This window comes from Peromyscus leucopus, chromosome 7 (genome assembly GCF_004664715.2).
Source record: "Peromyscus leucopus breed LL Stock chromosome 7, UCI_PerLeu_2.1, whole genome shotgun sequence".
NCBI classification, from domain to species: domain Eukaryota; kingdom Metazoa; phylum Chordata; class Mammalia; order Rodentia; family Cricetidae; genus Peromyscus; species Peromyscus leucopus.
Window position 1 is genome coordinate 27,934,208 of NC_051069.1, and position 25,505 is coordinate 27,959,712.

At 48.7% G+C, this 25,505-nt stretch overlaps 1 protein-coding gene across 3 annotated transcripts in view; it reads right to left on the reverse strand.

The window, feature by feature from the left end:
* Positions 1 to 8,396: 8,396 nt before the first annotated feature.
* The window catches only part of Tmprss13 (transmembrane serine protease 13), a 29,374-nt gene continuing 12,265 nt past the window's right edge, over positions 8,397 to 25,505 (reverse strand). For 2 of the 3 annotated variants that reach the window (XM_037207541.1, XM_037207540.1), the window contains exons 4-14: positions 24,208 to 24,246; positions 23,982 to 24,104; positions 22,911 to 23,040; positions 20,094 to 20,186; positions 19,136 to 19,179; positions 17,847 to 18,009; positions 16,868 to 17,040; positions 12,922 to 13,020; positions 10,832 to 10,974; positions 10,524 to 10,676; positions 8,397 to 9,913 (exon numbers count right to left, since the gene is read on the reverse strand). In XM_037207541.1, coding sequence (XP_037063436.1) covers positions 9,887 to 9,913; positions 10,524 to 10,676; positions 10,832 to 10,974; positions 12,922 to 13,020; positions 16,868 to 17,040; positions 17,847 to 18,009; positions 19,136 to 19,179; positions 20,094 to 20,186; positions 22,911 to 23,040; positions 23,982 to 24,104; positions 24,208 to 24,246 — 1,187 coding nt within the window. In that variant the 3' untranslated portion in view covers positions 8,397 to 9,886. The remainder of the gene's footprint in view (positions 9,914 to 10,523; positions 10,677 to 10,831; positions 10,975 to 12,921; positions 13,021 to 16,867; positions 17,041 to 17,846; positions 18,010 to 19,135; positions 19,180 to 20,093; positions 20,187 to 22,910; positions 23,041 to 23,981; positions 24,105 to 24,207; positions 24,247 to 25,505) is intronic. The other variant, XM_028866558.2, reaches the window with a different exon arrangement.

Below are 25,505 nucleotides of genomic sequence, written 5' to 3' on the forward strand. Positions count from 1 at the left end.
GCATAATAAAATGGATCAACACTAAAGGACATTTGAAATTCAGGTAACTGATGTGTTCCAAATGGCCATTCAAAGAATGCCATAAAATTAGACGTGGGTGTAACTCAGTCAGAGCATAACACAGAGCAAGAGACTTCAATTTAAAATAACTAGAGAAGGGTCCTTGGCATGGTTCCAGCTGCCATGCTGCCAAGCGTGTGTACAGTAGTAAATAAAAGTACTCACATTTATCTGAAAAAGTTTTCAAATACCCTTCTACTTAACAATTCTTTATGAAGTTGAATTTTCTTCATGTATGTCAACCAAATAATATACCACAACACATTGAATATAGAAGCAAGTATTAGAATCCAGTTTTCTTTTGTTAAGGTACATACAGGCTTGGAGAGGTGGCTGAGCAATTGAGGGAGCTTGCAATTCCCTTTCTTCCAGAGGACCCCAGCACCCATATCAGGTGGCTCATGACCACTTGTAAATCCAGCTCCAGGGGTCCTGACATCTTCTGGCTTCTACAGTCACCTGAACATATGACACTTATTCACACAGACATACATTAATAAAACTAATAAAATAAATCTTCAAAAAGATATATATTAAAGAGTTTTACAAAAATGTTCAATAATTCTCTTATTTTTTAATCGTTATTTTACTAAAGATGTTTTGTTAGCACATAGATACTTAGCCGTGAATCTAACCAACTAAATGTAGGATGCGCATACTGAAAACTACAGAATCTGTGGGCTGGAGAGATGGCTCAGTGGTTAAGAACACTGGCTACTCTTCCAGAAGCCCTGAGTTCAATTCCCAGCAACCACATGATGGTTCACAACCACTTGTAATGAGATCTGGTGCCCTCTTCTGGTGTGCAGACATACATGCAGGCAGAACACTGTGTACATAATAAATAAATAAATCATTAAAAAAAGAATCTGTAATCATTTTTTGAAAGAAATAAAAAATATATAAATAAATATAACAACATACCATGTTCACTGATTATAAAATTCAATTATCAGTGACAGATTAATTCTTTCCGAAACAATGTAAAGATTTAACACAATCTTAAACAAAATTCTAGCAGAATTCTCCATAAATAGAAATGAATTGATTCTAAAATTTATATTGTGATTGTAAATAAACAAACATAAGCAAAAAATGGTATAATATTATGAACATGGAGGATTCACTTCGCTCAGCTTTGAATCATACAGTAATTAACATAGGGCGGGGCTGACTAAAGCATAGACATGTGGGACTGAGGCAGCATAGCTCAGTGATGGAATGCTTGCCTAGAATGCCTGAGGTAACTGGCATGCTAGGATTTCATTCCCAGCACTGAATGATAATAATAATAACAACAACAACAACAGATATATAGCTCAATTGAACAGAACGGAGAGTGTGTGTGTGTGTGTGTGTGTGTGTGTGTGTGTGTGTGTGTATGCGTACTAATATTTTCAATTAGTTATTGATGAAGTACAAAGACAATTGGATGAAGAAGTGTAGACTTTTCAACACAGAATGCTGGGACCCCTGGATGTCCATTTGCAAACAAGCAAAACAAACTTTAATCTATATCTAAACAGTATCAAAGTAGATCACTTTCCTGATTGTAAGACTTAAAACACTAAAATTTTTTAAAAACATCAAATGACATCCTCATGAGCTTGGATGTGGCAGTCTTGGCTGTAACACAATCCAAAAAGACAAAGTTAATAAATTGAAATCACAAAGTTAAAATAATTTGTTCAGATAAGGACACAGTTAAGAGACTGAGGCAAGTCACACAGAGAAAGTATCTGCAGAGCATATTTCCAAAAAAGATTTCTGCCCTGTGTGTGTATGTGTGTACGTGTGTGTGTGTGTGTGTGTGTGTGTGTGTGTGTGTGTGCATGTGTGTATCACTCTGAAGATCTGTATTGGTTACTTTTCTAATTTCTTTGACAAAATGCCTGACAAAAACAAGTTAAGAACACAAAAGTCTATATTGACTCACAGCCTGAGAGTGCACAGCCTGAGGATGTACAGTCTGAGGATGCACAGCCTGAGGATGCACAGCCTGAGGATGCACAGCCTGAGGATGCACAGTCTGAGAGTACACAGTATGAGGATGCACAGCCTGAGAATGCACAGCCTGAGGATGCATAGCCTGAGGATGCACAGCCTGAGGATGCACAGTCTGAGGATGCACAGCCTGAGAGTACACAGTATGAGGATGCACAGCCTGAGGATGCACAGCCTGAGAGTATACAGTATGAGAATTCACAGCCTGAAGATGCACAGTCTGAGGATGCACAGTCTGAGGATGCACAGCCTGAGGATGCACAGCCTGAGAGTACACAGTATGAGAATGCAGTCCACAACAGTGAAGAAGTCACCATGGCAGCAGTGTGAGGCAGCTGATCACATGCCTGCAGCCAGGAAGCTGAGAAAGATGAGAATTGATGCTCAGCTTGCTTTCTCATGTATACAGCTGGAGTTCCAGGCACATTCAGGGTGGGGTGGATCTCCCATCCTCTTTTAAACCTTCATGGAAACACCCTCACAAACACTCCAGAGATGTTTCCATGGTGATTCTAAAGTTGGCTAAGTAAACAATGAAGATTAACCATCACAAAATTCAATAAGGAGCAACCAAAGAAACGGTTAAAAGAAAATTAAGCAGTACTTCACCAAAGATGATATACAGAGAGCAAATAGACACACAAAAAGGGTTGTCAATATCATTAGTCTTCAGGAAAACACAAATCAAAACATCAGGGATAGCGTTAATCACCTATTAGAATGATTTAAAAATTGCTGACATCACATAGCACTGGAGAGGATACAGCACAACTTAGACTTTTGCATCGCAGGTATCAATGAACTATAGTACAGACACTACAGAAACAGGAAGTCTCTTTGTTAAAGATGCAACTACAAGATGACCCAGGAAGAGCTGGAGAGATGGCTCAGCAGTTAAGAACACACTCTGTTCTTGCAGAGAATTGAAGTTTGGTTCCCAGCACCCAAGTCAGGTAGTTCCTAATCACCTATAATTCCAGTTCCAGGGGATTCCACACCCTCTTCTGGACTCCTCTGGCACATACGCTCATGTGCTCATATGCACACACAGACACAAACCCATACATACAAAACAAAAACAAGATGATTCAAGAATGCCACCTACAGTTATTTGTTTCAGAGCAATGAAAACTTCTATTTGTATAAAAATCTGTGCATAATTTTGAAATCTATGCTCATCTTGATTTTTGTTATGCATCTTTGTGTAAAGCTCTTAAGAGAAGCATGCTGGTGTGGCTCCTGGAGAAGTGGCTGCTGGGGGTTGGACAGAAGAGAGCAGCCTGAGTCTGACCAGAGTATGGAATTTCAGAGACTATAGATAGGTGTTGGCAAGTTTGGAGGCTTCCTCCACGTGGGCATTCTTCTGTGTGATGCCTGTGAAGACACCCAACCTGGAAAGCAGTCTACCTTGTACTCTCTGAGGGAAGAACATGAAGATGGGTAGTGTTCAGTCAGGCTGCAGTAACTCAGTCAGATTAATCTGATTTAAGATTTTTTTGCATTTGTGACATTTCTTGCACCTTAGTGATATGAAACAAATTCCTGATGGCGCTATAGAAATCATTTGGAAACCCAGGAAGAAGATGATATGAACCCTGGAGCACTGAGCATGAGTATAGCTCACTGCTATGGTTTCATATGAAATGTCCCTCACAGGCTCATATATCTGAACATTTGGACCCAAGCTGTTGGCTGGTAGTGATGTTATTTGGGCCGGGGATGGGGGTAGGGAGTGGAATTGTGGAACCTTTAGGAGGTTGTGGTGGTTTGAATAAGAATGATCTCCATAGGTTCATATATTTGAATGCTTAGCAAGTGGCACTATTTGAAAGGATTAGGAGGTGTGGCCTCGTTGGAGGAAGTATGTCACTGGGAGTGGGCTTTGAAGTTTCAAAAACCCAAACCAGGCCATCTTCCTGTTGCCTGAGGATCCAGATGTAGTATTCTCTTATATTTTTGGTTGTGAGCCTAGCCTTTAACGGCTGAGCCATCTCTCCAGCCCCAGATGTAGTATTCTCAACTACTTTTCCAGCACCATGTCTGCCTGCATGCTGCCATGCTTTCCACCATGATGATAATGGACTAAACATTTGAAACTGTAAGGCAGCCCCAGTGAAATGCTTTTTTTATGAGAGTTGCCATGGTCATGATGTCTTTTCACAGCAGTGGAATAAAATAGTAGAATAGGTGGAGCCTAGCCAGAGGAAACGAATCTGGTGTTGGGTGGATGTTACCAGAGGCAGGGGTTGGGGAGTAGATAACACAGGGTTCTGACGGAGTGCTCTTTGTTTCCAGTCTACTGCTAAGATGTAACAAGCCACTCTGCGACCTTGGTCCACTGTGTCTTCCCCATGAGGAGGGAATGAAATCCCCAAAATCATGACCCAGAATACACTCTTCCTCTCTTCTGCTGCCTCTGTGGAGTATTTTGCCACCATGAAAAGAGAAATAGCCAACACGATCGTGTACCACAGAAGAGAAGAGAGCCTGGCTTGGTCTCCCGGCAACACTCTCACGGAGCTTATGGATCACTGAGAAAAGTCAGCCAGAGGTCCAGAGAAGGAAGGGAGAGAGCTGGTGATATTTTATAACTGAGTTGATTTTGTCAAGGGGGGAGGTGCTCAACAGTTAAAAGCCACGGAGACCCCAGTAAAGATGGGAACTTGTAAGTTTCTACTGGCTGTGACAACCCAGGCATTCATGCTGTCATGGGGCATGGGCAGGTGGCTGTGGAGAGAGGATGAGGGTTAAGAACATGTGACCCTCATGGCTCTGAACTTGCCAACTCCATTTGCTGAAGAGTCAGAGGCCACTGGACAAGCTACTGAATTCTAGAGGAGAATTCTTCCATGGACAGGCAACTAGCCCATCGTTGACAGGGGGAACAGATGAACTCAACGTGGGGTTTGCGGCTTAGAGAAATGGCCAGCTGGCTATTCACCTGCCCTAGGTAATAGTGTCCCCTCCTGGAAGATGAGTCCAGGGCTCAAAAACTAGGGGAAAGTTTACACAGAGCAATGATAAATTTACTAGAACTTAAAGATTTGTTCACATGTTCAAGCCAGCATGGAGATACACACCTTTAATCTCAATACCAACCATAGAAGACCTGGAGGTCTGTATAGACAGGCAGTGACGAGGAGGTCATGTGGTTGGGTGTACAACCAATGAGAAGGCAGAACAGAAAGTCAATAAAAAGACAGATACACAGGAAGTAGGGCTCTTTCTCAGGGGAAGGACCACAGCAGCAGCGAAGGGTAAGAAAGGTTTTAGTATCAGCTCTCAACTACTGCTCTGACCTCTTGGGCTTTTAACTCTGTATTTGGCTCTGTGTTTCTTATTTAATAAGACAGTTACAGACTGTTTGTTTGGCGAAGTGATACAGAGACAAAGGAACTGGATAATCTCTTTGTGACACTTGTTTACGTCTACCACCCCATTTAATTTTACAGCACGCAGGAGAGATACACACACACACTATACATATGAGGAAATAGAGGGATTGGCTTGCCCAGGATCACATAGCTAAGTGAGTGGCAGAGCTGGAATCTGTATCTCCAGGTACTCCAGTCCAACCCCTCTCTACTACAACAGTGTAAATAGGAGGAGCTCCTCAAGGCACAGGTGTGGCCTCCACCTCCGAGACTCAGGCTTGGGTAGAGAAGTCATCCGGTGATATCCACATCTCAGGTCCTCCTCGAAGGAGCTGAACTGGAAAGAATCAAAGATCGGGTCAGGCCTTCACCTTTCTGGGAGGTCTTCTTTAACAAAGCTTTCTTTCTGGGTGTCCCAGGACCAATCATCTAGTATACGGCCCTCCCCGTTCTCTGGGCAGATGTGCTGTAAGATCTCGATGTTGTTTACTTCCTGGGCTGAGCTGCAGCTTTTCCAAATGACAGGAAGTGAGGACCATTGCAGAGGAGGGAGGGAATGAATGGCATGTGCCTTTTAAAGTCGTTGACCCAGATCAAGGAGACGTGGAGGCGTTCTGAAAGACAGCTTTGTCATGGCTTGAGAGGGCTTCCTGGAAACCATCCATCTGCAGGTGAGGGAGGGGCCTCCTCCAAGGTTCTGGAAATTGCCAAGTCGTCATGTGACACTCCCAGGGTGGTGCCCAGCTATCTCTGGGGAGTTGTTCCAAGCCTCCTACCCTGGAAAGATACACAGAGCCAGATGGCAGACCCTACTAAAGTCACAAGTTAAGAGGGGCTTCCCGTGGCTTTGGGAATCTGCCGTGTGCAGAGTGCAGGCAAACAGGATTCAGTCCGGACTCAGGATTCAAAATCCAGCTCTGGCCCTTGAGTGCCGTGTGGTTGGGGGGTGCACTTCGCTCAGCCAAGCCTTTGTGTTCTTGTTTACAGAATAGGGGGTAGCTGCCACGTGTGCCCTGTGGAACTGAGGGCTTACAGGAATAATGGATGTCAGGTGCTCAGCATGGCATCTGACACAGGCAGATGCTGAATTATTGTCCCTGTTCTCCTCATTGTCATTGCTAGGAGCATGTGCAGCTCCTCATGTCCTCCCAATTGCATCAGAACAAAGGCGAGCAATTATGAGAAACAACGGCCCCTGGGAATCTAATCAAACCCCAGAGGCAGCCAGATCCCCAGCCAGGCTGGAAGTGGCTCCTCTCCACAGAGCCATCACCTGCCCTGCTCCCGACCACAGCTCAAGGGGTTTCTCATTTGCATGCCAGAGAAATTCCATGGAATCTCAACCACTAACAGAGGTGGCCAAACCAAAGGGTTTGGTGTTATGTGGAGATGTTTGGGATCTGGGAAGCTGGGACAGTATTCCTGTATCTGCCCCTTACACGCCACTGCATACCTCCCCAGAGATTCTGAACTGATTTGGGAAATCCCAATATCCCCTTTCTGTAAGATTTTTAGCCTTTAGAGACGTCTAAAGAAATGTATTGTCCATTTCCTTTGTAGTCTGATTTTTTTTTTCCTATACTATTTCCATGCCCTTCCCTACCTGCCAATCAGCTTATAATTTGAAAAGTCTGGCATCCCCTGGAAAGAGCTGGTTATGTGAAGAAAGACGAACAGAATCGGTCAAAGTCCTGTTACTCCACCGTGGCCTTGGCTTCTAGAGTCACAGCGAGCTTCTTCTTGTGGACAGAGATGCCTGGCTGTCCTCTCTTATGGGTGTGAGGCAAAGGCTATAATTCCTGGCCCCACAGCCTTTGAGTGGTACCATGTGATATGCTCACATGTATCACATTTGAGCTGGGCATTTAAGAAATGGGTGTGTCATCTACACATTCTCCTTTTGGTCAAAAGCAGACAATATGGCCATGACAGTTGTCACACGATGGAAAGACACAGGCCCTGGAAGCCCCACAGGAAAGAAAGCCTCCTCCAGCTGATGGAACACTCTCAGGGGACTGTTAACGGATGAGACCTAGATGCTGATTGAGTTAAACCATGGAAATCGTAGCCACCATTAGAGCAATGATACTGTGACCGGGAATAGTAGCCACACCCCCCACATCCCCCACATCCCCCACATCCCCCACATCCCCTATATCCCCTACATCCCCCACACCCCCCACACCCCCCACATCCCCCACCACCGTCCTGTGCAGACAAAGCAAGAAAGGAGCCAGAGGAGGGATTGCTGGGCACTGATACAAACTAAATACAAGTATCATAGGCCAGGCACATGTAGACCGAGAAAATGCTGGCTGTGGCCACAGACCCACACATGTGTGGTAGTGCTGCTGGACAATCAGAGGAGTCCTAACTGTGAAGGTTAATGTAGTAAATGCTAAAAAACGTGAAGGTGCAGCATGGAGGGGTTTATCTTGCAGAAGAGGCCCAAGGTCACCCACTCAGCCCTCTGGGAAAGAAGTAGGTAATCACTGGGACTTACGAGCATGCTTCTTGCTGAGCTAATAAAGGCAGAGGAGGAGGGGGAAAGACTGATCTAGAATGCCCTCTCCATGCCATGCCTACTTTAGGAATGTCTACCTACTCTTTAAAACTTCGAATCTCTTCTCCTCAGCCAGGCCTTTCCTGACCTCTGTAGATGGGGCCGGTGGCTCATATGTCCATGTTCCAAGCATGGTATCCACCCTAACTGGTCACTTCCATCACACAAGGTGCTGTGCTACTCTGTGGATAGCCTGGGCTTAGCGTGAGTGCCTGGCATCACTCAGCTCTGGTATCACTGGGGCAGGAATCAACCAACAGATGTGGAATTGGCTGAACAGAAGCCAAAGGGGAGACACTCAACAAGAAGTATGACTGAGAGGCCTGGGCCCCGAGGCAGAGTGCAGGCCACCTTGATTTTCTGCCGATGTCATCAATGAAACATCCAACACCTTCTTCATGTCACACACTTTTATTATTGAAGCTCATTGCTGGGAACTTCTGCAGACGTGAAGGCTGTCCCGCTTCCCAGCCCTGAAGATATTCTCTAATGTTCCAGCCCTGTCTAATGCCGCTCAATCCCTCTGGCTACCTCCAGCTTATCTGAGCTGTCCTGAGCTCATCTGATCTCCTTGAACTTGCCCCTGAAACTCAGTATCACAAGAGGTCTGATCGGGCCAAGGAAGGTAAAGGGAGTGGAATTGAGGAGAAATGGGTGACCAAGAGAAAAGGCCTGGTGGAAGACCAGGACTAGGGACAACTTGGGCCTTCCAGAAGGGCTGTTGAAACAGTTCTGGGGACAGTTCTTGTTTTCTCTTCATGGACTCTTGAGTCGGTACAAAACTGAAAGATGGAGGAAGCCAGAAACAAACTCCATAGTCCCAGCTCTGCCCTTGGGTGTAAATGATGCTGATGATGCTTGCCTAGACTTTCCCAGTGGTCCTGGGAGGATAAGCCAGGTAGTACACACATCTTCAGTTCTTCCGTCTGGCTGTAGTTCTTGGAGGCTAGAGCAGCATGAATTGCATTTATCTGTCAGTCCAAATGAGGATTTTCTTCCCTGAGTATCTCAAAGGGCCCTAGTCTCCACACCATCTTGGAGATGTCTGAGGATTTCACTGAGGTACTTCACCTCATTTCATGAAGCTAGTAATATGTCACAAGATGCTACAGAGGTACAACTCCCATGAGTGCCCTGGAGTTCACGCAAACCTCCAAGGTCCCTAGGATTTTTGGAGACTCCTTAAAATTACATCGGTTCCTATGTCTTAAATATAAAAATAAAATAAAATCATCCCAACAGCTTGTGACCAAAAGTACAGCAAGCCTGAGTCACAGTCATCACCCAGAGATGGATGGCTACAGCAGAGCCCAGCTCTGGAATCCACAGCAGTGGCTTAGAGGACCTGCCACTCCAACGCCAATGGGAATGCCTTTCCACCGCGGACAGATGGTCCAGGCACTGAGAAGCCAACTCTGACAAAACTTGCTGCTGTCTAAGCACAGCAGAGGTGTCACTGGCTGCTGGGTGTCTGTCCAATCTGGGCTGGTCTACGAGTCAGGAGAGCGACAACTGCTGCTGCCATCTTCCAGGCCCTCCTGGGCTCGTATTTAGCTCCCCTTCCACTTATAGACTCTCAGGAACACACCTGGTGCCCAAACTCCTCCTAACTCCAGATTTCCAGCCAGGGATTCTGGGAGGAGTCAAGTTTTCCTGTTTTCCGAAGAACTTGAAAGAATAGTAACACACACACACACACACACACACACACACACACACAGAGGCATGCATGACGTAAACACACACACACACCACATTTGCACTCCCACAGAGACAGCAGACAGCAGAGGCGGTAGGAACAAGGGTGCCTGGTGGCCACTGGTCCTGATGCTGGGAATGGCTAGTCCCTTTAGCCAGGATCTTCATAGCAGTCAGCGATGTGAGGTTAAGATTTCCGGAAGCGTACCTCGCTCTGAGGAAGAGACCAGGAAAACAGATTAAGGGTGGGCATGAAACTTAGAAGCCCAAGGGCTAGAAAGCCCAGGGCCCACCACTCCCTAGAGCTGAATGCCAGCTGGCACATTCTCTAGGAGAAAGGGGAAGCACTCTGAGGCTCATGGCAGGCGGTTCCGGTGCAGTTTCCCTCTGCATTCTGCATTATCTTCCCTTGCCCAAAGAATGGGGGAGGGTTGGCCATAGCACCAGCTTTACAGTTATAGACAGGAAACTGGCAAGGAGGCAGGGTCTGGCTGAGCAGAGCCAGCAGAGCCAGGGTAGATCCATGTTCCCTGATGGTCAACTTCCTGCCATGGAAGGTAGCCCCCTAGCGCACTCTAGTGGCCAATTTGGATACCTTTGGCTATGGATGGGGGAGAACAGTCTTGGTGCTGGGACCATGCCTAGGTTTACCCTATTATAAACTTCTGGGCTCTGTTCCAATGGAAGGGAAGGAGGGAAAACAGATGCCATGGGCTGGTCCCATGCCTGACATCTAACCTTGTCTTGGACATCCCCAAATGCACAGGGCTCAGGGGAATACCCTCCACCCTCCTCCAAGCTCAACCCCTGGGTTATGCTCTCACCTCCATCTTGCTATAAATCCAGGGAAGGACTTCTGTCACTTTGGTGTACACACCAGGTTTGTTCCTCTGGCCACAGCCTGTGCCCCAGCTTGTGACACCTGCCAGGTACCAGCGGTTGTTCTGCTCACAGACAAGAGGTCCTCCGCTGTCTCCCTGCAAGAAAGAGCCAGAGAGTGAGTCAGCCTGGTGCAGAAGGGGGGTCCAAATCAGGAAAAGATAGGTCTCTGATTCCCATGTCCATCTTAGCATTCCAGCCATCTCCCATCTCCAAGATCATGAGACCTGAGCCCCACCCACAAAGACCTCACCTGGCAGGAGTCCCTCCCTCCTCGAAGATCCCCGGCACACATCATCCTTGGGGTAAGGTAACTGTCATAGACCGAGTAGTCATTGCACTTCTTGAAGTCAATGAGGTTGACCTGAACCTCTCGGAGAAAAGCAGATGTCTTCTCTTGAGTGAGGTGAACATGGGGAGAGAGAATAGGAAGCCAATGAGACTGTGAAAAGCTTCACAGCCGTCAGCTGCACCCTCAGGACCCAGAGTCTGAGTCACCTGGGAGTAGAGGGCACCATGTCTGTGTCCAAACCCACTCCAAGGGGGCCTTCCATGGTGAAACACACAAGCTTACATCAGACACAACTCACTAGCCATAAGAGATCTGTTCCCACGCAAACTCACAAGCCTGTGGGCTACCTGACTGCGACAGCTTGTATGGACTGTCAAGTTGGCAGGGCCTGGAATCACCTATGAAAGGAGCCTCAGGAAACATCTGGGAAGGATTTTCTTGATTAACTAACTAAGGTAGGAAGACCCATCCTAAATATGGGCAGCATTATTTCATGGGCTAGGTCCTAGACTGGATAAAAAAGAGAAAGGGGACTGACTAGCAGTCCTTATCTCCCTCTGACTACAGAGACAGGATGACCAGCTGCCTAAGCTCAGGCTGCCATGACACCCCTCCCAGGAGGGACTGCAGAACTGTGAGCTAATAAATGCTTCCTTCCTTAAGCTGTTCTGTTAGGTATTTTGTGGCAGAGTAACTAACACCCTGAGTTGGCACACACTCATCTACATTCCAAGCATCATCCCATGTGCCATTTGTTTTCAGAAGCCTAAAGACTTTGGGGCAGGTCTTGATCTCCCACTTACATGTCTAGACACATAGGACTGAAGAAATGATCTGCCCACCTCTGTGTAGCTAATCACTGAACCGGCAAGGTCAGAAGGCTGGATCCAGACCAGTCAGGCTTCCATCACAGCAAGCAGGGAATAGTGACCTGTCTGGTGCAGTTGACCTGAATGTCATGACCAGGCTGGCCAGGCCATCTGTCCTTCTGAGGGACATGGAAGGCCATCTATGGCTAATGCCAGACAAGGTGCTCAGACTGAGTGAGGCCAAGTGAAACTACTCCATCATCCTTCCTTCCTTGTCCCAGCCAGGCCTAGTGTTGCAGGCCTATAACCTCAACTACCCTGGGGGCTAAGGCAGAAGGATCAGTTCAAGGCAAGCCTAGGCTGCAAAATGAGTGCAACTTCTGTTGGGGTGACCCACTGAGCACAAAGGCCTAGCAATGCCACTCAGCAGGAGTGCACTTTTTTTTTTAGCATAAGCAAGAGGCTCCGGGTTCAAGACCCAGTACTGCAAGTAGGAAGTCCTTCTGCAAACCACAGATATGAAACATCCTCTCTCCCAGTCAGCCCAGGGCCCGCTGCTCCTGCACCATCATAGCCTGAGACTCTACCTTCCTTCTGGAGGAGATTACTACGTTTTCCAGCCACTGATTCTCAACAGCATCCAACTTAGAGAAAAGTACCACTTCCTTGAACTCTTCCCAAGCTACACACATCCTACAATAAGCCCTTTTTAATAGCATCTTTTAAAAATATTCACTGGGTGCTGAGAATAAAGCCCAGGTCCTCTAGAAGAGTAGTAAGTGCTCTTAACACTTACTACCGAGCCATCTCTCTAGTTCTTCTGACAGCCTCTTACTGAAATGTGTGTTTCCCCTCACTGTCCTGAGCAGCAAACCCACCTTGTTCAGCTGTAGGGCCTTCCTGGCAGTCTTGCCTAGAAGGTGTTCTCACATGGACAGTGCCAATATAATCACAGGTGTCCATGTTCATCTATGAACTGTGAGTCTGTACACCCAAACTCTCACCTCGATAGGCCTTCATCTGCATACACATGACCCACAAAACACACACACACACACACACACACACACACTGTACAAACACACACACACACACACACACACACACGCACGCACGCACCCACGCACACATGCACGCGCGTGCACACACACACACTGTACAAACACACACACATGTACACACACACACACACACACACACTGTACAAACACACACATGCAGTCTTGCATCTCTTCCTCTCACCATCTGTCTCCTTGGTTTTGCCAAAGCCAGTGATCCAGCAGGTCTCATTGAGGCCGAAGGTTTGACCGTGCATAGGGAGGCAGGCAGGGTGGATGTGAGCTGCGACAAGACAGTTAGGTGTTAGCGAAAGAGCAAGGTTGGGGATTTGGGTAGAGGGAGGGGTGAGGCAGAGCAAACACATTACAGGAATCTGATCCTTTCTCTGGCATTGGCTCTGAAGCCTTTAAGGCTTTGGACTGACCAGATATGGAAGCCAGTCACTCCATCTGAAACTTGCAGCCTTCAGTGTGCTGCCAGCATCCCGGACGCCATTCTGGTTGCAGCGTCATTGTGTACACAAGTGCAGAGCTGTGGAAGCTTGCTGGAGCCAAGCTGGCATGGGGAGGAGGAAAGTCTCCCTCCATCCCGAGCAACTCTCCTGGCTGAGACTCTCCCAGGCCTTTCCCTCAAAGCATGGACAGTGAAAGATAAGCTTCTGATGTTAGGCCCCTGTTGCATACCACCTGATCCAGGAGGGCACCTGTTGGCTGGCCACCACTTGGGGCTCTCTTTCTAAACGGCCATCTGACATGGGGTGAGTCAACTGTCCAAGCAAGAAGAGCACATAACTGAGACCATGACCTCCTGCTAACTAGCTCCCATGCCAGGCACTATCTACCAAGTGTCATTGCACTTCACTTCACGAGCTCCCTCAGTGTGGGCTCCCCTTGGATGGTCTGTGATACTGACCACTCAACTCCGAAGTACAGGAGGAAAATATTCGCTGGTAGGATTTTGCAGTATTCTCAGTCATTTGTTATGTTCACTACTGCATTCTGCACCCATTTCTGGGCCTGACCCAGACTCAGGGATCTATGAACATTTGAGGAGGGAGGGGGCACTAAGGAGGGAGAGGCGAATTCAGGTTGTGATTGTTAGTTTTAGATGTCAACGTGCCATAACCTGGCATCGCTTGGGATGAGAGTCTCAGTTGAAGAATTATCTAGATCAGGCTGGCCTGTGGGCATGTCTGTGGGGGATTATCTTGATTGCTAATTATGGAAGAAGAGCCCCAGCCCATTGTGATCAGCTCCATTGCATAGGCTGACCCTGGACTGTCTAAGAGAGGAGAAAGCTAGCTGAGTGCTAAGCAGCAAGCAAGGATGCAAGTATTCTTTCTGCTTTTGACCGTGGATGTGATGTGACGAGCTGCCGGAGTTCCTGCCTTGACGGCCCTGAAAGGATGGACCGTAACCTGGAATTGCAAGCCAAATAAACTCTAACCTCCCACTCCCCACCCCACGTTGCTTGTGATCAGGGTCCTTTATTACAGCAGCATAAATGAGACTGGAGCACAGGTTAAATGTTTCCATGAATTGGGGCTTCAATGTTAGTATCCACACATTTTGTCTGCTAGAGATTAAACACACAAGTGTTTAAACAAAAAAAGATTTGCTTATGCTCTGGAACATTTGTTTAATGATGCAAAGATGTGTTGCATTCTTTTGTGTTGCATTTGTTTAACTCTGTGAAGCTGGGTTACTTTGCCTGTCTAAAACACCTGATTGGTCTAATAAAGAGCTGAATGGCCAGTAGCTGGGTAGAGAGAGAGAAATATGCAGGGCTGGCAGGCAGAGAGAATAAATAAGAGGAAGAAGGAGACTGAGGAGGAAGGAGCAAGAAAAGAAGGAAAGAGGACATTCAGGGCCAGACAGCCACAGAGTAAGAAGTAAAGAAAGGTATACAGAATAGAGAAAGATAAATGCCCAGAGGCAAAATGTAGACGGGATCATTTAAGTTAAGAAAAGCTGGCTAGAAATAAGCCAAGTTAAGGCTGGCTTTCATAAGTAATAAGTCTCAGTGTATGATTACTTGGGAGCTTGGTGGTGAGCCCCCCAAAGAGTAAAGAGCCAAAGAGTAAAAAACAACCAACTACAGGGAGGAGTTTAAATTATTGAGTTTTCACAGAAAATACTGTAATTCAAGAAAATCCTGCCCTGGTTTGTAAACCAAAAATCCAAGCATATGGTCTGACCCTAGGGCTATATAAATCTGAACTGCAGTTCTTAGATTTAAGGACGTGCCCACGCCAGGAGAGAAACCGAGTAAAACATGGGTGTTTTAGCTAAATGGTTTCAGAGTTGTACAAGGTTGAGAATCCCTGTTCAGGCTCATGATTTGTTTGTGTGAGTTGCCCAGAAAGAGGATGCTTAAGTCCACAGCTTAGCTCTAGGCTCCATAGACCAGCCTGGGTGAGCATGGCCATAGCTCTAGGCTCCATAGATGAGCCTGGGTGGGTGTGGCCATAGCTCTAGGCTCCATAGATGAGCCTGGGTGGGCGTGGCCATAGAGACAGATTGTACATCAGAGCTCTCTGCCCAGGGATCTTTCTCCTCACCCCACTCTGATGAACTAGCTGTTCCGATGGGTGGCAGACACTGCTTCCATATGGATATGTGAGGAAACACCAGTTCACAGGCTCAAGACTCCAGAATGTCTGGACTAATCAGAGCTCTCCAAGGATCCAGGGAATCCTGGCCCTCCAAAGGAGAAGAGGCTGCTTCACTTCCATGAGACTTTTCTTATGTCCCCCTTCTTCAGGCTCTCTTCTAAGCCTCCTTAACCTGTCTCCACCAATCTCTTTAAAGATTTTAATTTCTAGTCGCGTGTATATGTGTGTCTGTGTATGGCTGTGTGTGCAAGAGTACAGGTGCCTATGGAAGCCAGAAGAGGGTGTCAGATCCCCTGGAGCTGGAGTTAAAGGCAGTGTGAACTGCCAGACACAGGCACTGGGCACCTGGGTCCTCTGATAAGCAGTATGTGCCCTTGGGCACTGAGTCTTCCCTCCAGTCCCCTGAGTTCTTTCAGAACTCACCTCAGCTGGCCTCTGCACTGCCCCCAGCCACACGCCTGACTGCCCTCTCTTCTCCTTCTGATCCCCCAACATGACACCATTGGCCCTTTCTGGTGGTCTTGGTACACTTGGTTTGTTCTATTTGCCATTGTCTGTGTAGTAGACACACAGTAGGAAGTGAGCAAATGAGTGAGTGAATGAATGAAGCCTTCTTTGTCATTCAGTGTCCCCAATGAACTGACGCCGGGAAACTACCCGCCTTCTACTGTGCTTCTTCTCCATGGTGGACCGGGCCCCCTCACGCCGTGAACCAGATAAATCCTTCTGACCTAAATTGCTTTTACTGGTGTTCTGTCACAGCAATGAGACAATTAACTAACACACACTGCCTGGCAGCTGCTAAATACATCGTTACTAACAGTGAGTCAATTCTATTTATATAAGGTTATTTACATTAAGATAATTATATTAATATTTATATTAAGACCAGTATACAAGCCTAGCCCTTTGACCAATTTATAACCTGAGATGTGCCATTTGGGGCACACATATTTCTAAATCTTGGGCCTAAGTTTCCTCAATTATTGTTTTCTTTCTTCCTTTCTTTGTGTATTGTTCACACCTATGTGTGTATATGTATTTGTGTGTGTGTATGTGCATACACACATGCATACATGTAGGTGTTATTGCCTATGCAAGAGTATGGGGTCAAAGATTCATGTCAAGATGTCTTTGCTCAATCAGTTCTACACCTTGTATTTTTGTGACAAGGTATCTCATTGAACTAGAAACTTTGGTTAATCATCAAGCCCCAGGGATCCCCTTGTCTCTGCTCCCCAGTGCTGACATTATAGGCACATGCCACCATGCCCAGCTTTTTACTCTGGCTCAGGGGACCTGAACTCAGGTCCTCACTCTTGTAGAGCCAGAATTTACCCACTGAGTCAAGTCTCCCAAGCCCCACCCCAGCTTTCCTACTTGTTAAAGAAATGTACTTCATGGAATGATCCTAAGTTTCTTTCTCTTTGCTATGACGACACCCTGAAGCCTGAAGCTTGGGAAACAGGGGCTCCCAAGTCAAGGTTGACGGGAAGCAGGGACACACTCACTCACCTGAGAGGGTCAAAGGCTTGGAAAGCCTCATGAGGGCGATGTCATAGTCATCCTGCTCGTCGGTGTAGTTACCATTGATGATGATCTGGGAGATAGAGGCAGCCTCAGGGAGCTGGTGCAGGTTGCTGGTGCCTGCATACACCTTCCAACCCTCCAGAACCTTCTCCCGGGTCCTACAAGAGCCACAGAGTATGCATACTGTTCAGTTATACACCTGGCAGAGGTCACTGGCAAGATCTGCTACACACAGGCAGTCAAAGCAGGAGCCCCAGCCTGAAGACAGGAGGATGATGAAATGACCTCTGAATGAATCTTCTATCTTATGAAGCCCCAAAACTATCTCCCACTCTCCTCAAAATTGTTCTGAACTGGCTGCCCTGAACCTTAGAGTATGAAAAAGAAAGTGAATGAATGAGTGATTCTTCTGTGTGTCATTCATTCCTCCTACCCCATCCGAGTGCCACTAAGGATGGAACCCAGGATGTGGGACAAATGGCATCAGCTGTGGAGGTTTAGACAGGACAAGGTAATGAAGATTTGCTACTCAGGGAGCCAGTTTCCACAAGATCCGTGCTATGGGTCCCCCAAAGGCTGCTGGAGACTCGGAGAGGCCAACTGTGCCACCCTTCTGCTGTCCCTGTCCCTCAAGTCCTGAGACAGACTTCCCGTCATCATCACCCTTCTGCTGTTCTGCAGCTGTTGTTGCAGGAGGTGGAAACAAGAAGCCGGGAGCTTCATTTCATCTGCTCTCCAGGGAAAGGATCCGAAGGTCTTCTTCCAGCCTGCCTCGCTTTGCTTAGGATCCTTGTTTTTCATCCTTGGCTCAAGCTCAGAGCAAACCCTCATTCACACTCGATCTTTTGAGCAGTAGCTAACCCCAAGGAACGAGGCTTACACTAGAGTGTCCATAAGCCCTTCCTAGTGGCTCCAAGTCCCCAGCAGCATCTAATGAAGCCCCCACCCCCAACCAGGCACTTACACAAAGAAGCAGTGGGCCGCGGTGAGCACCCACTGGGCATCGATGAGTGTGCCCCCGCAGATGTGGGTGGAACCAAAGTGTAGGCTGACTTGCCAAGGCCACTTGGTCTCCGAGGTCTGAGCCCCTCCCACGATCTTCCCAGTCATAGCTCTCAGACCACAGTCTGGGGGGAATGGAGAGAACAAAACAGGTCATATGATTCTTTTAGAGCCTCTCTTACTCTTCTTGGGCCCGGGGCAGGCTTGGGCAGTCCTATCCCAAAGGTCACCCTTTGGTCATACAATCTAATGTGGCACCCCTACCCCCTGTCCAAGCAGAAACAGTACAAGGTGGTCTTAACCTTTGGGGTTATCTAGTAGGAAGGCTGACCCCAGGGCGCATCCGCCTTGTTCCCATTCGTCCGTTCTTTCATTAACCTGCCAAATGCTTACTTCGTACCCAATGCTTTGGCACTGAATCTGGCTTGGTTATGAGGGTGAGTCCCAGGGCTGTCACCAAGGGCCCGGAAAAGCAAAAGATGCTCTCACAACCCTGAGGTGATGAGAATGAGTGCAGCAACCTCTCATTTCCGATGAAGGAGAAGTCCACGTCCTAGGCTGGGTAGCTGGGTTTGCACAAGGAGCAACTCCTCAACGAGTCAAGCCCGGGACAAGGAGGGGCAGCCTACATGTGTGCTCAGACACGGGGCTCTTCTGCTCGCAGAGGAGAGAGAGCCGCACATGGGCCGAGCGGCGGGTACTGCAGCCACAGCCGGGGGCCAGCCTGCACCCCGGTTTCACCAAGAACATAGAACTTGTGGAGCTTCTCACAGCTAGGGCTTAGGGGTCAGCTCCAAGATCAGGTATCAGCTCCCCACCTGCCTGGGTTCTGATCTTGGGCAAAGGACTTTGGGTAATAATGGTAATCGCCCTGTAAGGCTCTCAAAGTCAGTAACTACAGCTATACTTGTCCAGACACAGGCTCAGTACCCTCCATGGACCAGCACTCAAGTGAGTATTGACACAAATCTCTCAGCTAGCCCACTCCTACTGTCCTCCCTCAGTTCTCAGCCTCTACCAAAAGTTCAGGAGACTCACATGACTCCCTTGGCACAACAGAGATTGCAAGACTGAATTTCCCAAGGTCAGAAGGACTAGAAGGGAAATATTACCCAGGCATGCTTAGGCTCCCTGGCCCCGAAGCAGACTCATGGGCTTGGATCCCATGAGCAGCCATCTTCCCTAGAAAGGTTCCATCCCTCTGCCCTAGAAAGCCCCCTAGGCCATACTACGAGAAGAAAATCAGCTTACGGGAACACTGCAGGGAGACGTACCGCTGGGAAGGACATTCGGACCTGCAGTGCGGGGACACAAAAGAGGAGAAAAGGAGTTAGTAGCTGCCTTGTCTTCCAGACTGGTACCCACTCACATCCTGTCCCATGTCCAGGGAGGCTACCTTTAACAAAAAAGGTGGAGACGCAGCCCTTCCCTCTCCCACTGGGTGATCCTCCCAGTGCTCCCTTATAGTGCTTTCTCCGGGTATGCGGAGGCGAGCAAACTTCCTCCACCATCATCCCCTTCCCCTCCCAGTTTTCATTTGGGTGAATCACTCACATCAGCTAGTTTCCTGTTGTTGGAACCCAAGCAAACCTTCATGGTCCCAGCCTCATTCTACAACTAAGTAGACCCTACCGAGCCTCTTCTATGGCTTCACCATCCCCACTGCAGCATGCAGAGGGCCTAGCCCAAAGCAGACACCGAGGGGCCATTGCGTCTCCTCTCACCCTCACATTAGGTGAGCAATGTTAGTGGGAAGACTTCCATCTTGGGGGAGGGGGCTGGGACAAAGAAGAACTGCTGGGCAAAGATGACAGGGGGGTGCTGAAGCTTCACAGGTGGACCTCCTGGGCCCTGACTGCTTGTACCTGTCAGTCCCCTGCTCCTGTCCTCAGTGATGCATCTTTCCATTCTGAGTCCACCAGGTGGAGCCTTGTGGACTAGCCCCATGAGTTTCTTAGTCATCTCTTAGATCAGGCAAGCCCTTGGAGATTAGGAAGCAGGAGCCTCTGACCTTGGGGTGATCTCTCTACCAGATCAGAGCTTCTAAGCCCTAGGTGTCCACAGTACCCCTGGCATTTTGCAATGGAGCCTGGGAATCTAGGTCCCAGGAAAGTATTGGGGGTGTGGGGGATCTCCCTGACTCTAAGCACCTTCCACTAGTCCCTCAGTCCTCTGTCTGCACACAGTCAGCCCAGTTGTTCCACTGCACCTGTGGAGGCTTTCCTGGATGGTGGAGTTGTATTCGGAGAGTAAAAAGCTGCTGGTGATGTCCCTATGGGCCACCTCGGTTGTTCGGTAAGCACTGCAAAGAGGAGGGGAGAAGAATGAATACCCTGCAGTCCGCAGACCCTAAGTGCCCCCACAGCATCAGAGCACTGTGGATGCCCACAGAAGCTCCCTAGGGAGACCTTACTCAAGGGCAGAGAATCAGAGCTTGCTTTACCCAGCGGGACTGCATAATGGGATGATTTGGCCACGGCGTGGTTACCAGGTGTTCTGAAGGGTCTACACTTGGCTGTATATTGTGCTTTGATCTTGAAAGGGAGAGGTCTTTTGCCTCGCCCCTTGACATTGTATAAAAAGCGCTTTGGAAAAAACCTCGAGGCCACTGGGTATTGACCCAGGGCCTTGCCAAAGCTAGCCTGTGTCTCTGTCTTTCTCTCCATCTACTCCTATATTTCTATCTAATACTTCCTCATTCCTCTCTCCTCCCCTCAAGAACCCTTCAATAGGCTGGAGCTGGACTCCGACAGAGCACCACAGACTGACAGACAGAGGCAGGCTAGAATGGCTTGTGTGGTAGCCACTCCTGCACAACATTCAAAGCCTGGCTCCGCCACATTCTCTGCTCCTGCCCCCACCAGCCCTACCTACGACCAGCCGAATAGCTCTCCCATATGGTGTAGGTCTGGCCTCATCACCAGTGCCTGGTTAGAAAGGCATATTCTTGGCTCTACCCCAGACTCACTGAAAAAGCTCTGAGAGGCACCCAGCAACCTATGTTTTAACAGCTCCAGGCAGTTCCGATGTATCCTTGACTTTAAGAACACTCACCTAGCCCATTATATCGGGGCTGGCTGGTTTTTACATCCACTTGACCTAAGCTGGGGGCGTCTGGGAAGAAGGAATCTTAATTGAGAAATGCCTCTATAGGGCTGGCCTGTGGGCAAATCTGTAGTGCACTTTCTTCCTTAGTGGTCTGGGCCCAGCCCACTCAGTGGTGCCATTCCTGGGCAGTTGTACCCAACTGAGGCACAGCTGAGCAAGCTGATGAGCAGCGTCCCTCCACGGCCTCTGCCTGCAGTTCCTGCCTCCAGGTTCCTTCCCTGACTTCCTTCAGTGATGGGGTGTGATCTGAGAATGTAAGCTAAAAGAAACGCTTTCCTCCCCAAGTCGCTTTCGGTCATAGTGTTTCATCACAGTAATAGAAACCCTGACTAAGGCACCATCCCAACTGTGACCCACAGCCCAGTGGCATTGGCACCACCCCAGACCTACTGAGCACCAATCTGCAAGCTCAAGATCACCCGGAGAGTGATCAGTATACATGCTGGTGACTCTCCGAACAGCATGCCTCAGAATTCGGCATTTGCTAAAGAAGTTCTAGGTCCGAATTCTAGAGATTCAGATTGTGAGGTCCATTTTGACAAGCACCCTGATGATTCCAGTATGTTCTACTCTCTGCCTGGAACTTAGGTACACATCTAGAACATCCTATATGCTTCTGTGAATGGGCCTGTAAACATGCCATTCCTCTAACCAAGCATATTTAAGAACCTTCTCCACTGTGTCCCAAAAGAGCCCCACATATACCCTTGGTGTGGGACTGCTGGAATAAGCCTTTCCCGCATCACAAGATGTTCTTTTCTGCCTGTGTGTCATATACTCAACCGGAAGCTCAGTGGATGGATGCTCTTTGCATCGATGGCATCCAAAGAGAATGACGAGATCTTTACACTTGCCCGAGATCACTCACAAAGACACCCGGGGCTTAAGTCTGGACCAATCAGTTCCTCCTTTCCCCACCAGGACTCTGAGGCCAAGGTGGAGGTAGAGAACTGGCTGAGTCCTAGCTCCAACCCTGTCTTTCTAGGTATTTCTTCTAAGGGGAACTCACAACCTCACACTCATCCATGCATCCCTAAACCACTCAGCTTAAGAACTCAGAGGAAGGGCTCAGGGCTGTCTCAGCTGGGAAAGCCCTTGCACAAAAGCCGGAAGGCCTGTGTAAAGAGGTAGGCATGGAGGAGGCATGCTCATAACCCCAGCACTGTGGAGACAGGCAGATCCCTGGGGCTCGATGGCCCGCCAGACTGGCTTATCTCACAAGCCTCAGACTGATGAGAGACCCTCTCTCAAAAAATAAGGTGGCTAACACCTGAGAAACACCTGAGGCTGACTCTCTGTCCTCTACATATATGTACATACATGTGCAACCACACACACACAACTCAGACCAAGATGGTGAATGGAGGTGCCTATCTGGCCTTCCAGTAGGAGGAGCCTTCAAGTAGGAAGGTTCACTCACTTCTGAAGCCGTAAAACGTTTAAAGCCAAAGCTTCACAGGGCTTGGCCCAAACCACACCGGTCCTATCTTGTTTCTCATTCAACGAGCTTCATAACCAAGCCACAGCTGCTGTGGTTCAAAGTCCACCAAAGGTTTTGCACATCTGAGCTCCTAGAGTCCAGTGTAAGAAGATAAGATCTGCCCAAATCCCCACCCTCCTCACAGAGCCCTCCCAGAACCACTCCGTGTGGTGATGGTCCTGAAGGTGTTTTCACAAAAAGAGCCCTAGGGGAGAACAATGCAATCACAGCTTCCCCGGCACTCAGTGGAACCCAGGCCACTGCCTTTACTAATGACTCAGGGGTGTCCTGCGTCGGTGGGATCAGCAAGGGTCCTCCAGGGCCCCTTTCCTTCTTCCTCCCCCTCCCCCTTCCTCCCTCCCTTTCTCTCTTCCTCTTTAACTTTTTGAGACAGGCTCTCTGTGTAGCGCTCATGCCACACCCCCATTCCATGCTCACCCGTCAAAGCCCAGCTGCTGGCAGGTCCTCTTGGAGTCACTGTCATTCCAGCTGCTGCTGCAGACAGGGAGCCACTCACCAGAGGACCCAGAGTAGACCTTCAGCAGAGACCTGTCCCAGTCAAACCTGACTGCAGAACAGAAAAAGGGCAGAGCGGGGTCTCAGCTCCCAGGAAGCTTCAAGCTCTTGGGAATAAGTTGCAAAAGGCTCTGGGAGGCATCTGGGAGAGGTGTGGGAAGGCTGAGTTGCCCCAGCAGTGATGTCTGGAGGCCCAAGGCCTTCCTAAGCACAGAGCTAAGGCCAAGAGGCTGTGGCTGGGCAGCTGTTCATCCATCAGGACCCAGGAGGTCATTGCTGGAAGAGGACAAGCATCTCACCCTTAGAGGACAAAACATGCTCACAGAAAAAGACATAAGGAGCATAGTATCGATAAACTGAGTGTGAGCTCATAGAACAACCTTGGTCACAAATAGGTGCAATCATGGGCAAGGGCGTGTGCACTAATAAGTGCAGACGTGAAAGGATGCGGCACCCACACCCCTCAGCAAGGGTGTGTAAGACCACACAAATCATAACCACAGAGGGCGAGAGCTCCAGGTCTTTGTGTTTGTTTAGGACATGAAGAAACCAAAGGAGTCACAAGTCTGAGCAAAGAAATTGGGTTCCAGAGCACACCCCCCCCCCCCAGCCTATCTCCAGACAGATTTTCAGTTTTTCTCTGTCTCACAGAGTTTCAGATTTTATGTAACTGTCGCCAATCTCAACCAGTCCATTCATTTTAAGTTTGGAACCCTAAGAAGCAGGTAATTGATCCATGTCACATGATGCTCAAAACCGAGTTTCAAACCCTTGTCTGCTGTGACTCAAACCAAAATCTCATTTTCTGCCCAGGCCTTTGTCCGAGCTATGACATTTCATAATATAGTGTGTAGTCGCCAGAGTGTACATGCAGGCACACACACAAACACGTACACATACTTGCACACACTGGGGTAGGGGTGGCAGTCAGGGAGAGGGCACACACACACACACACACACACACACACTATTCCCCATGCTCAGCCTTCTTACCACAGCCCAGCTCATCACTTTTCATTTTGCAGTCCACCACCCCATCACAGCGAACTGCGTGGTTGGGGCAGCTCTCCGTCGGCTCTTTGTATTTGATCCCCGTGTGGCCTCGCCAGAAGTAGACTGGAAAAACAAAACAAGCAACAAGCAGGCAGCTGGTTATTAACAGAGCCTGAGGGACAGGACACTCAGCAGCCCAAGGCCCTGGGGATTCTCAGACACCGACCTGCAATCCCTCTCGGACTCTGGGGCTCTCGTCCCCCATCTGTATGGAAAGAAAGGGCTGCTCAGGAATGTACTAGAAAGCTCCTGCAATTAGAGCAGCCCCAGACAGATTTGAACAGCCAGCTACCCAGAGAAGGAAAGGAAGAGACCAAGAGAAGTAATGAGAGGTGGACATGGGTCCTACTTGGGAAGCTTCCTTAGCTTATATGCTAGAGAGGACAGTAGCCAGAGAAACCTTCTCCAGTATCCCAGAGTTCCCTCTCAGAACCCCTCTGGCATCCCTTCTTCTCTATGCTACATACACACACATAAACAGAGAGGTGGGGGGAGGGGGGGGGAGAGAGAGAGAGAGAGAGAGAGAGAGAGAGAGAGAGAGAGAGAGAGAGAGAGAACATGCCACCACCTGGCCTGTCTTCTCAACGGATACCACGATGCCAGCCTCGGCAGCTCCTGAATTTGCGTCCTCCTCCCTCCCCCCAAACATGGTTATCTCTTGTACTTGGTCCTCTCCTCCCTGCCTCTCTCTGTGCCTTTCAGTGTCTTCTCATTCAGCAAGCAATGTTTGGCTGACTTCCAAATGTGCAAGGAAACTTCTCACACCTTATGGAGGAACCAGCCCCAAGTCTTCCTCTGCCTCTAACCCTGAACTGTCACTCTAACGTGATACACCTCCCGGTGCAGCCCACACACACCTGTCATCTAATGCCTCACCCAGCCTCCCAGCCTCTGTCATCTCCTCAGCTCTAACCTCACATCGTCTCCCCAGTTCCACCAAGGTCTCTGTCACTCAGGAGAAGGCCACCTGCTGAGACAGTCCCTTCCCAGTCCAGACACACATCCTCCTAATCCCTCAGCACTGCATGCTCTCCTCTCGGTGTCCTTCCCTCCTCCTCCCCCCACACCCTAGATGCTGAAGCTCCAGGACATCCTGGATGTCCCTCTCACGGTGCCTGGGAAGCTGCACATCCTAGGACCACTCTGAGGTGTTTTGGATGGAGTGATGATGGGAGAGGAACCAGGAGGCTGGGCTTGACCTACAGAACATGCGACCTCTCTGGCCTCCATGAAGGAGCTGTGGGAACTTTGGGAAATACTGTAGAACCAGGTTAGAGCTTTAAGGCTGCTTGGTGAGCCCACCCTTGAGTGTCCCATGGCCCTCCATGGGTCATTCCTGTTGTTCTCAGAAGCAAACTACTCTGCTGGCCAAGGGAGATGGAGAGGAGGGGGTCTCAGGTCTCAGCTCCTGCACTGTGATAATGACCACACCATTCAGTCAGCAGGTGGGGAAATGGAGACTGG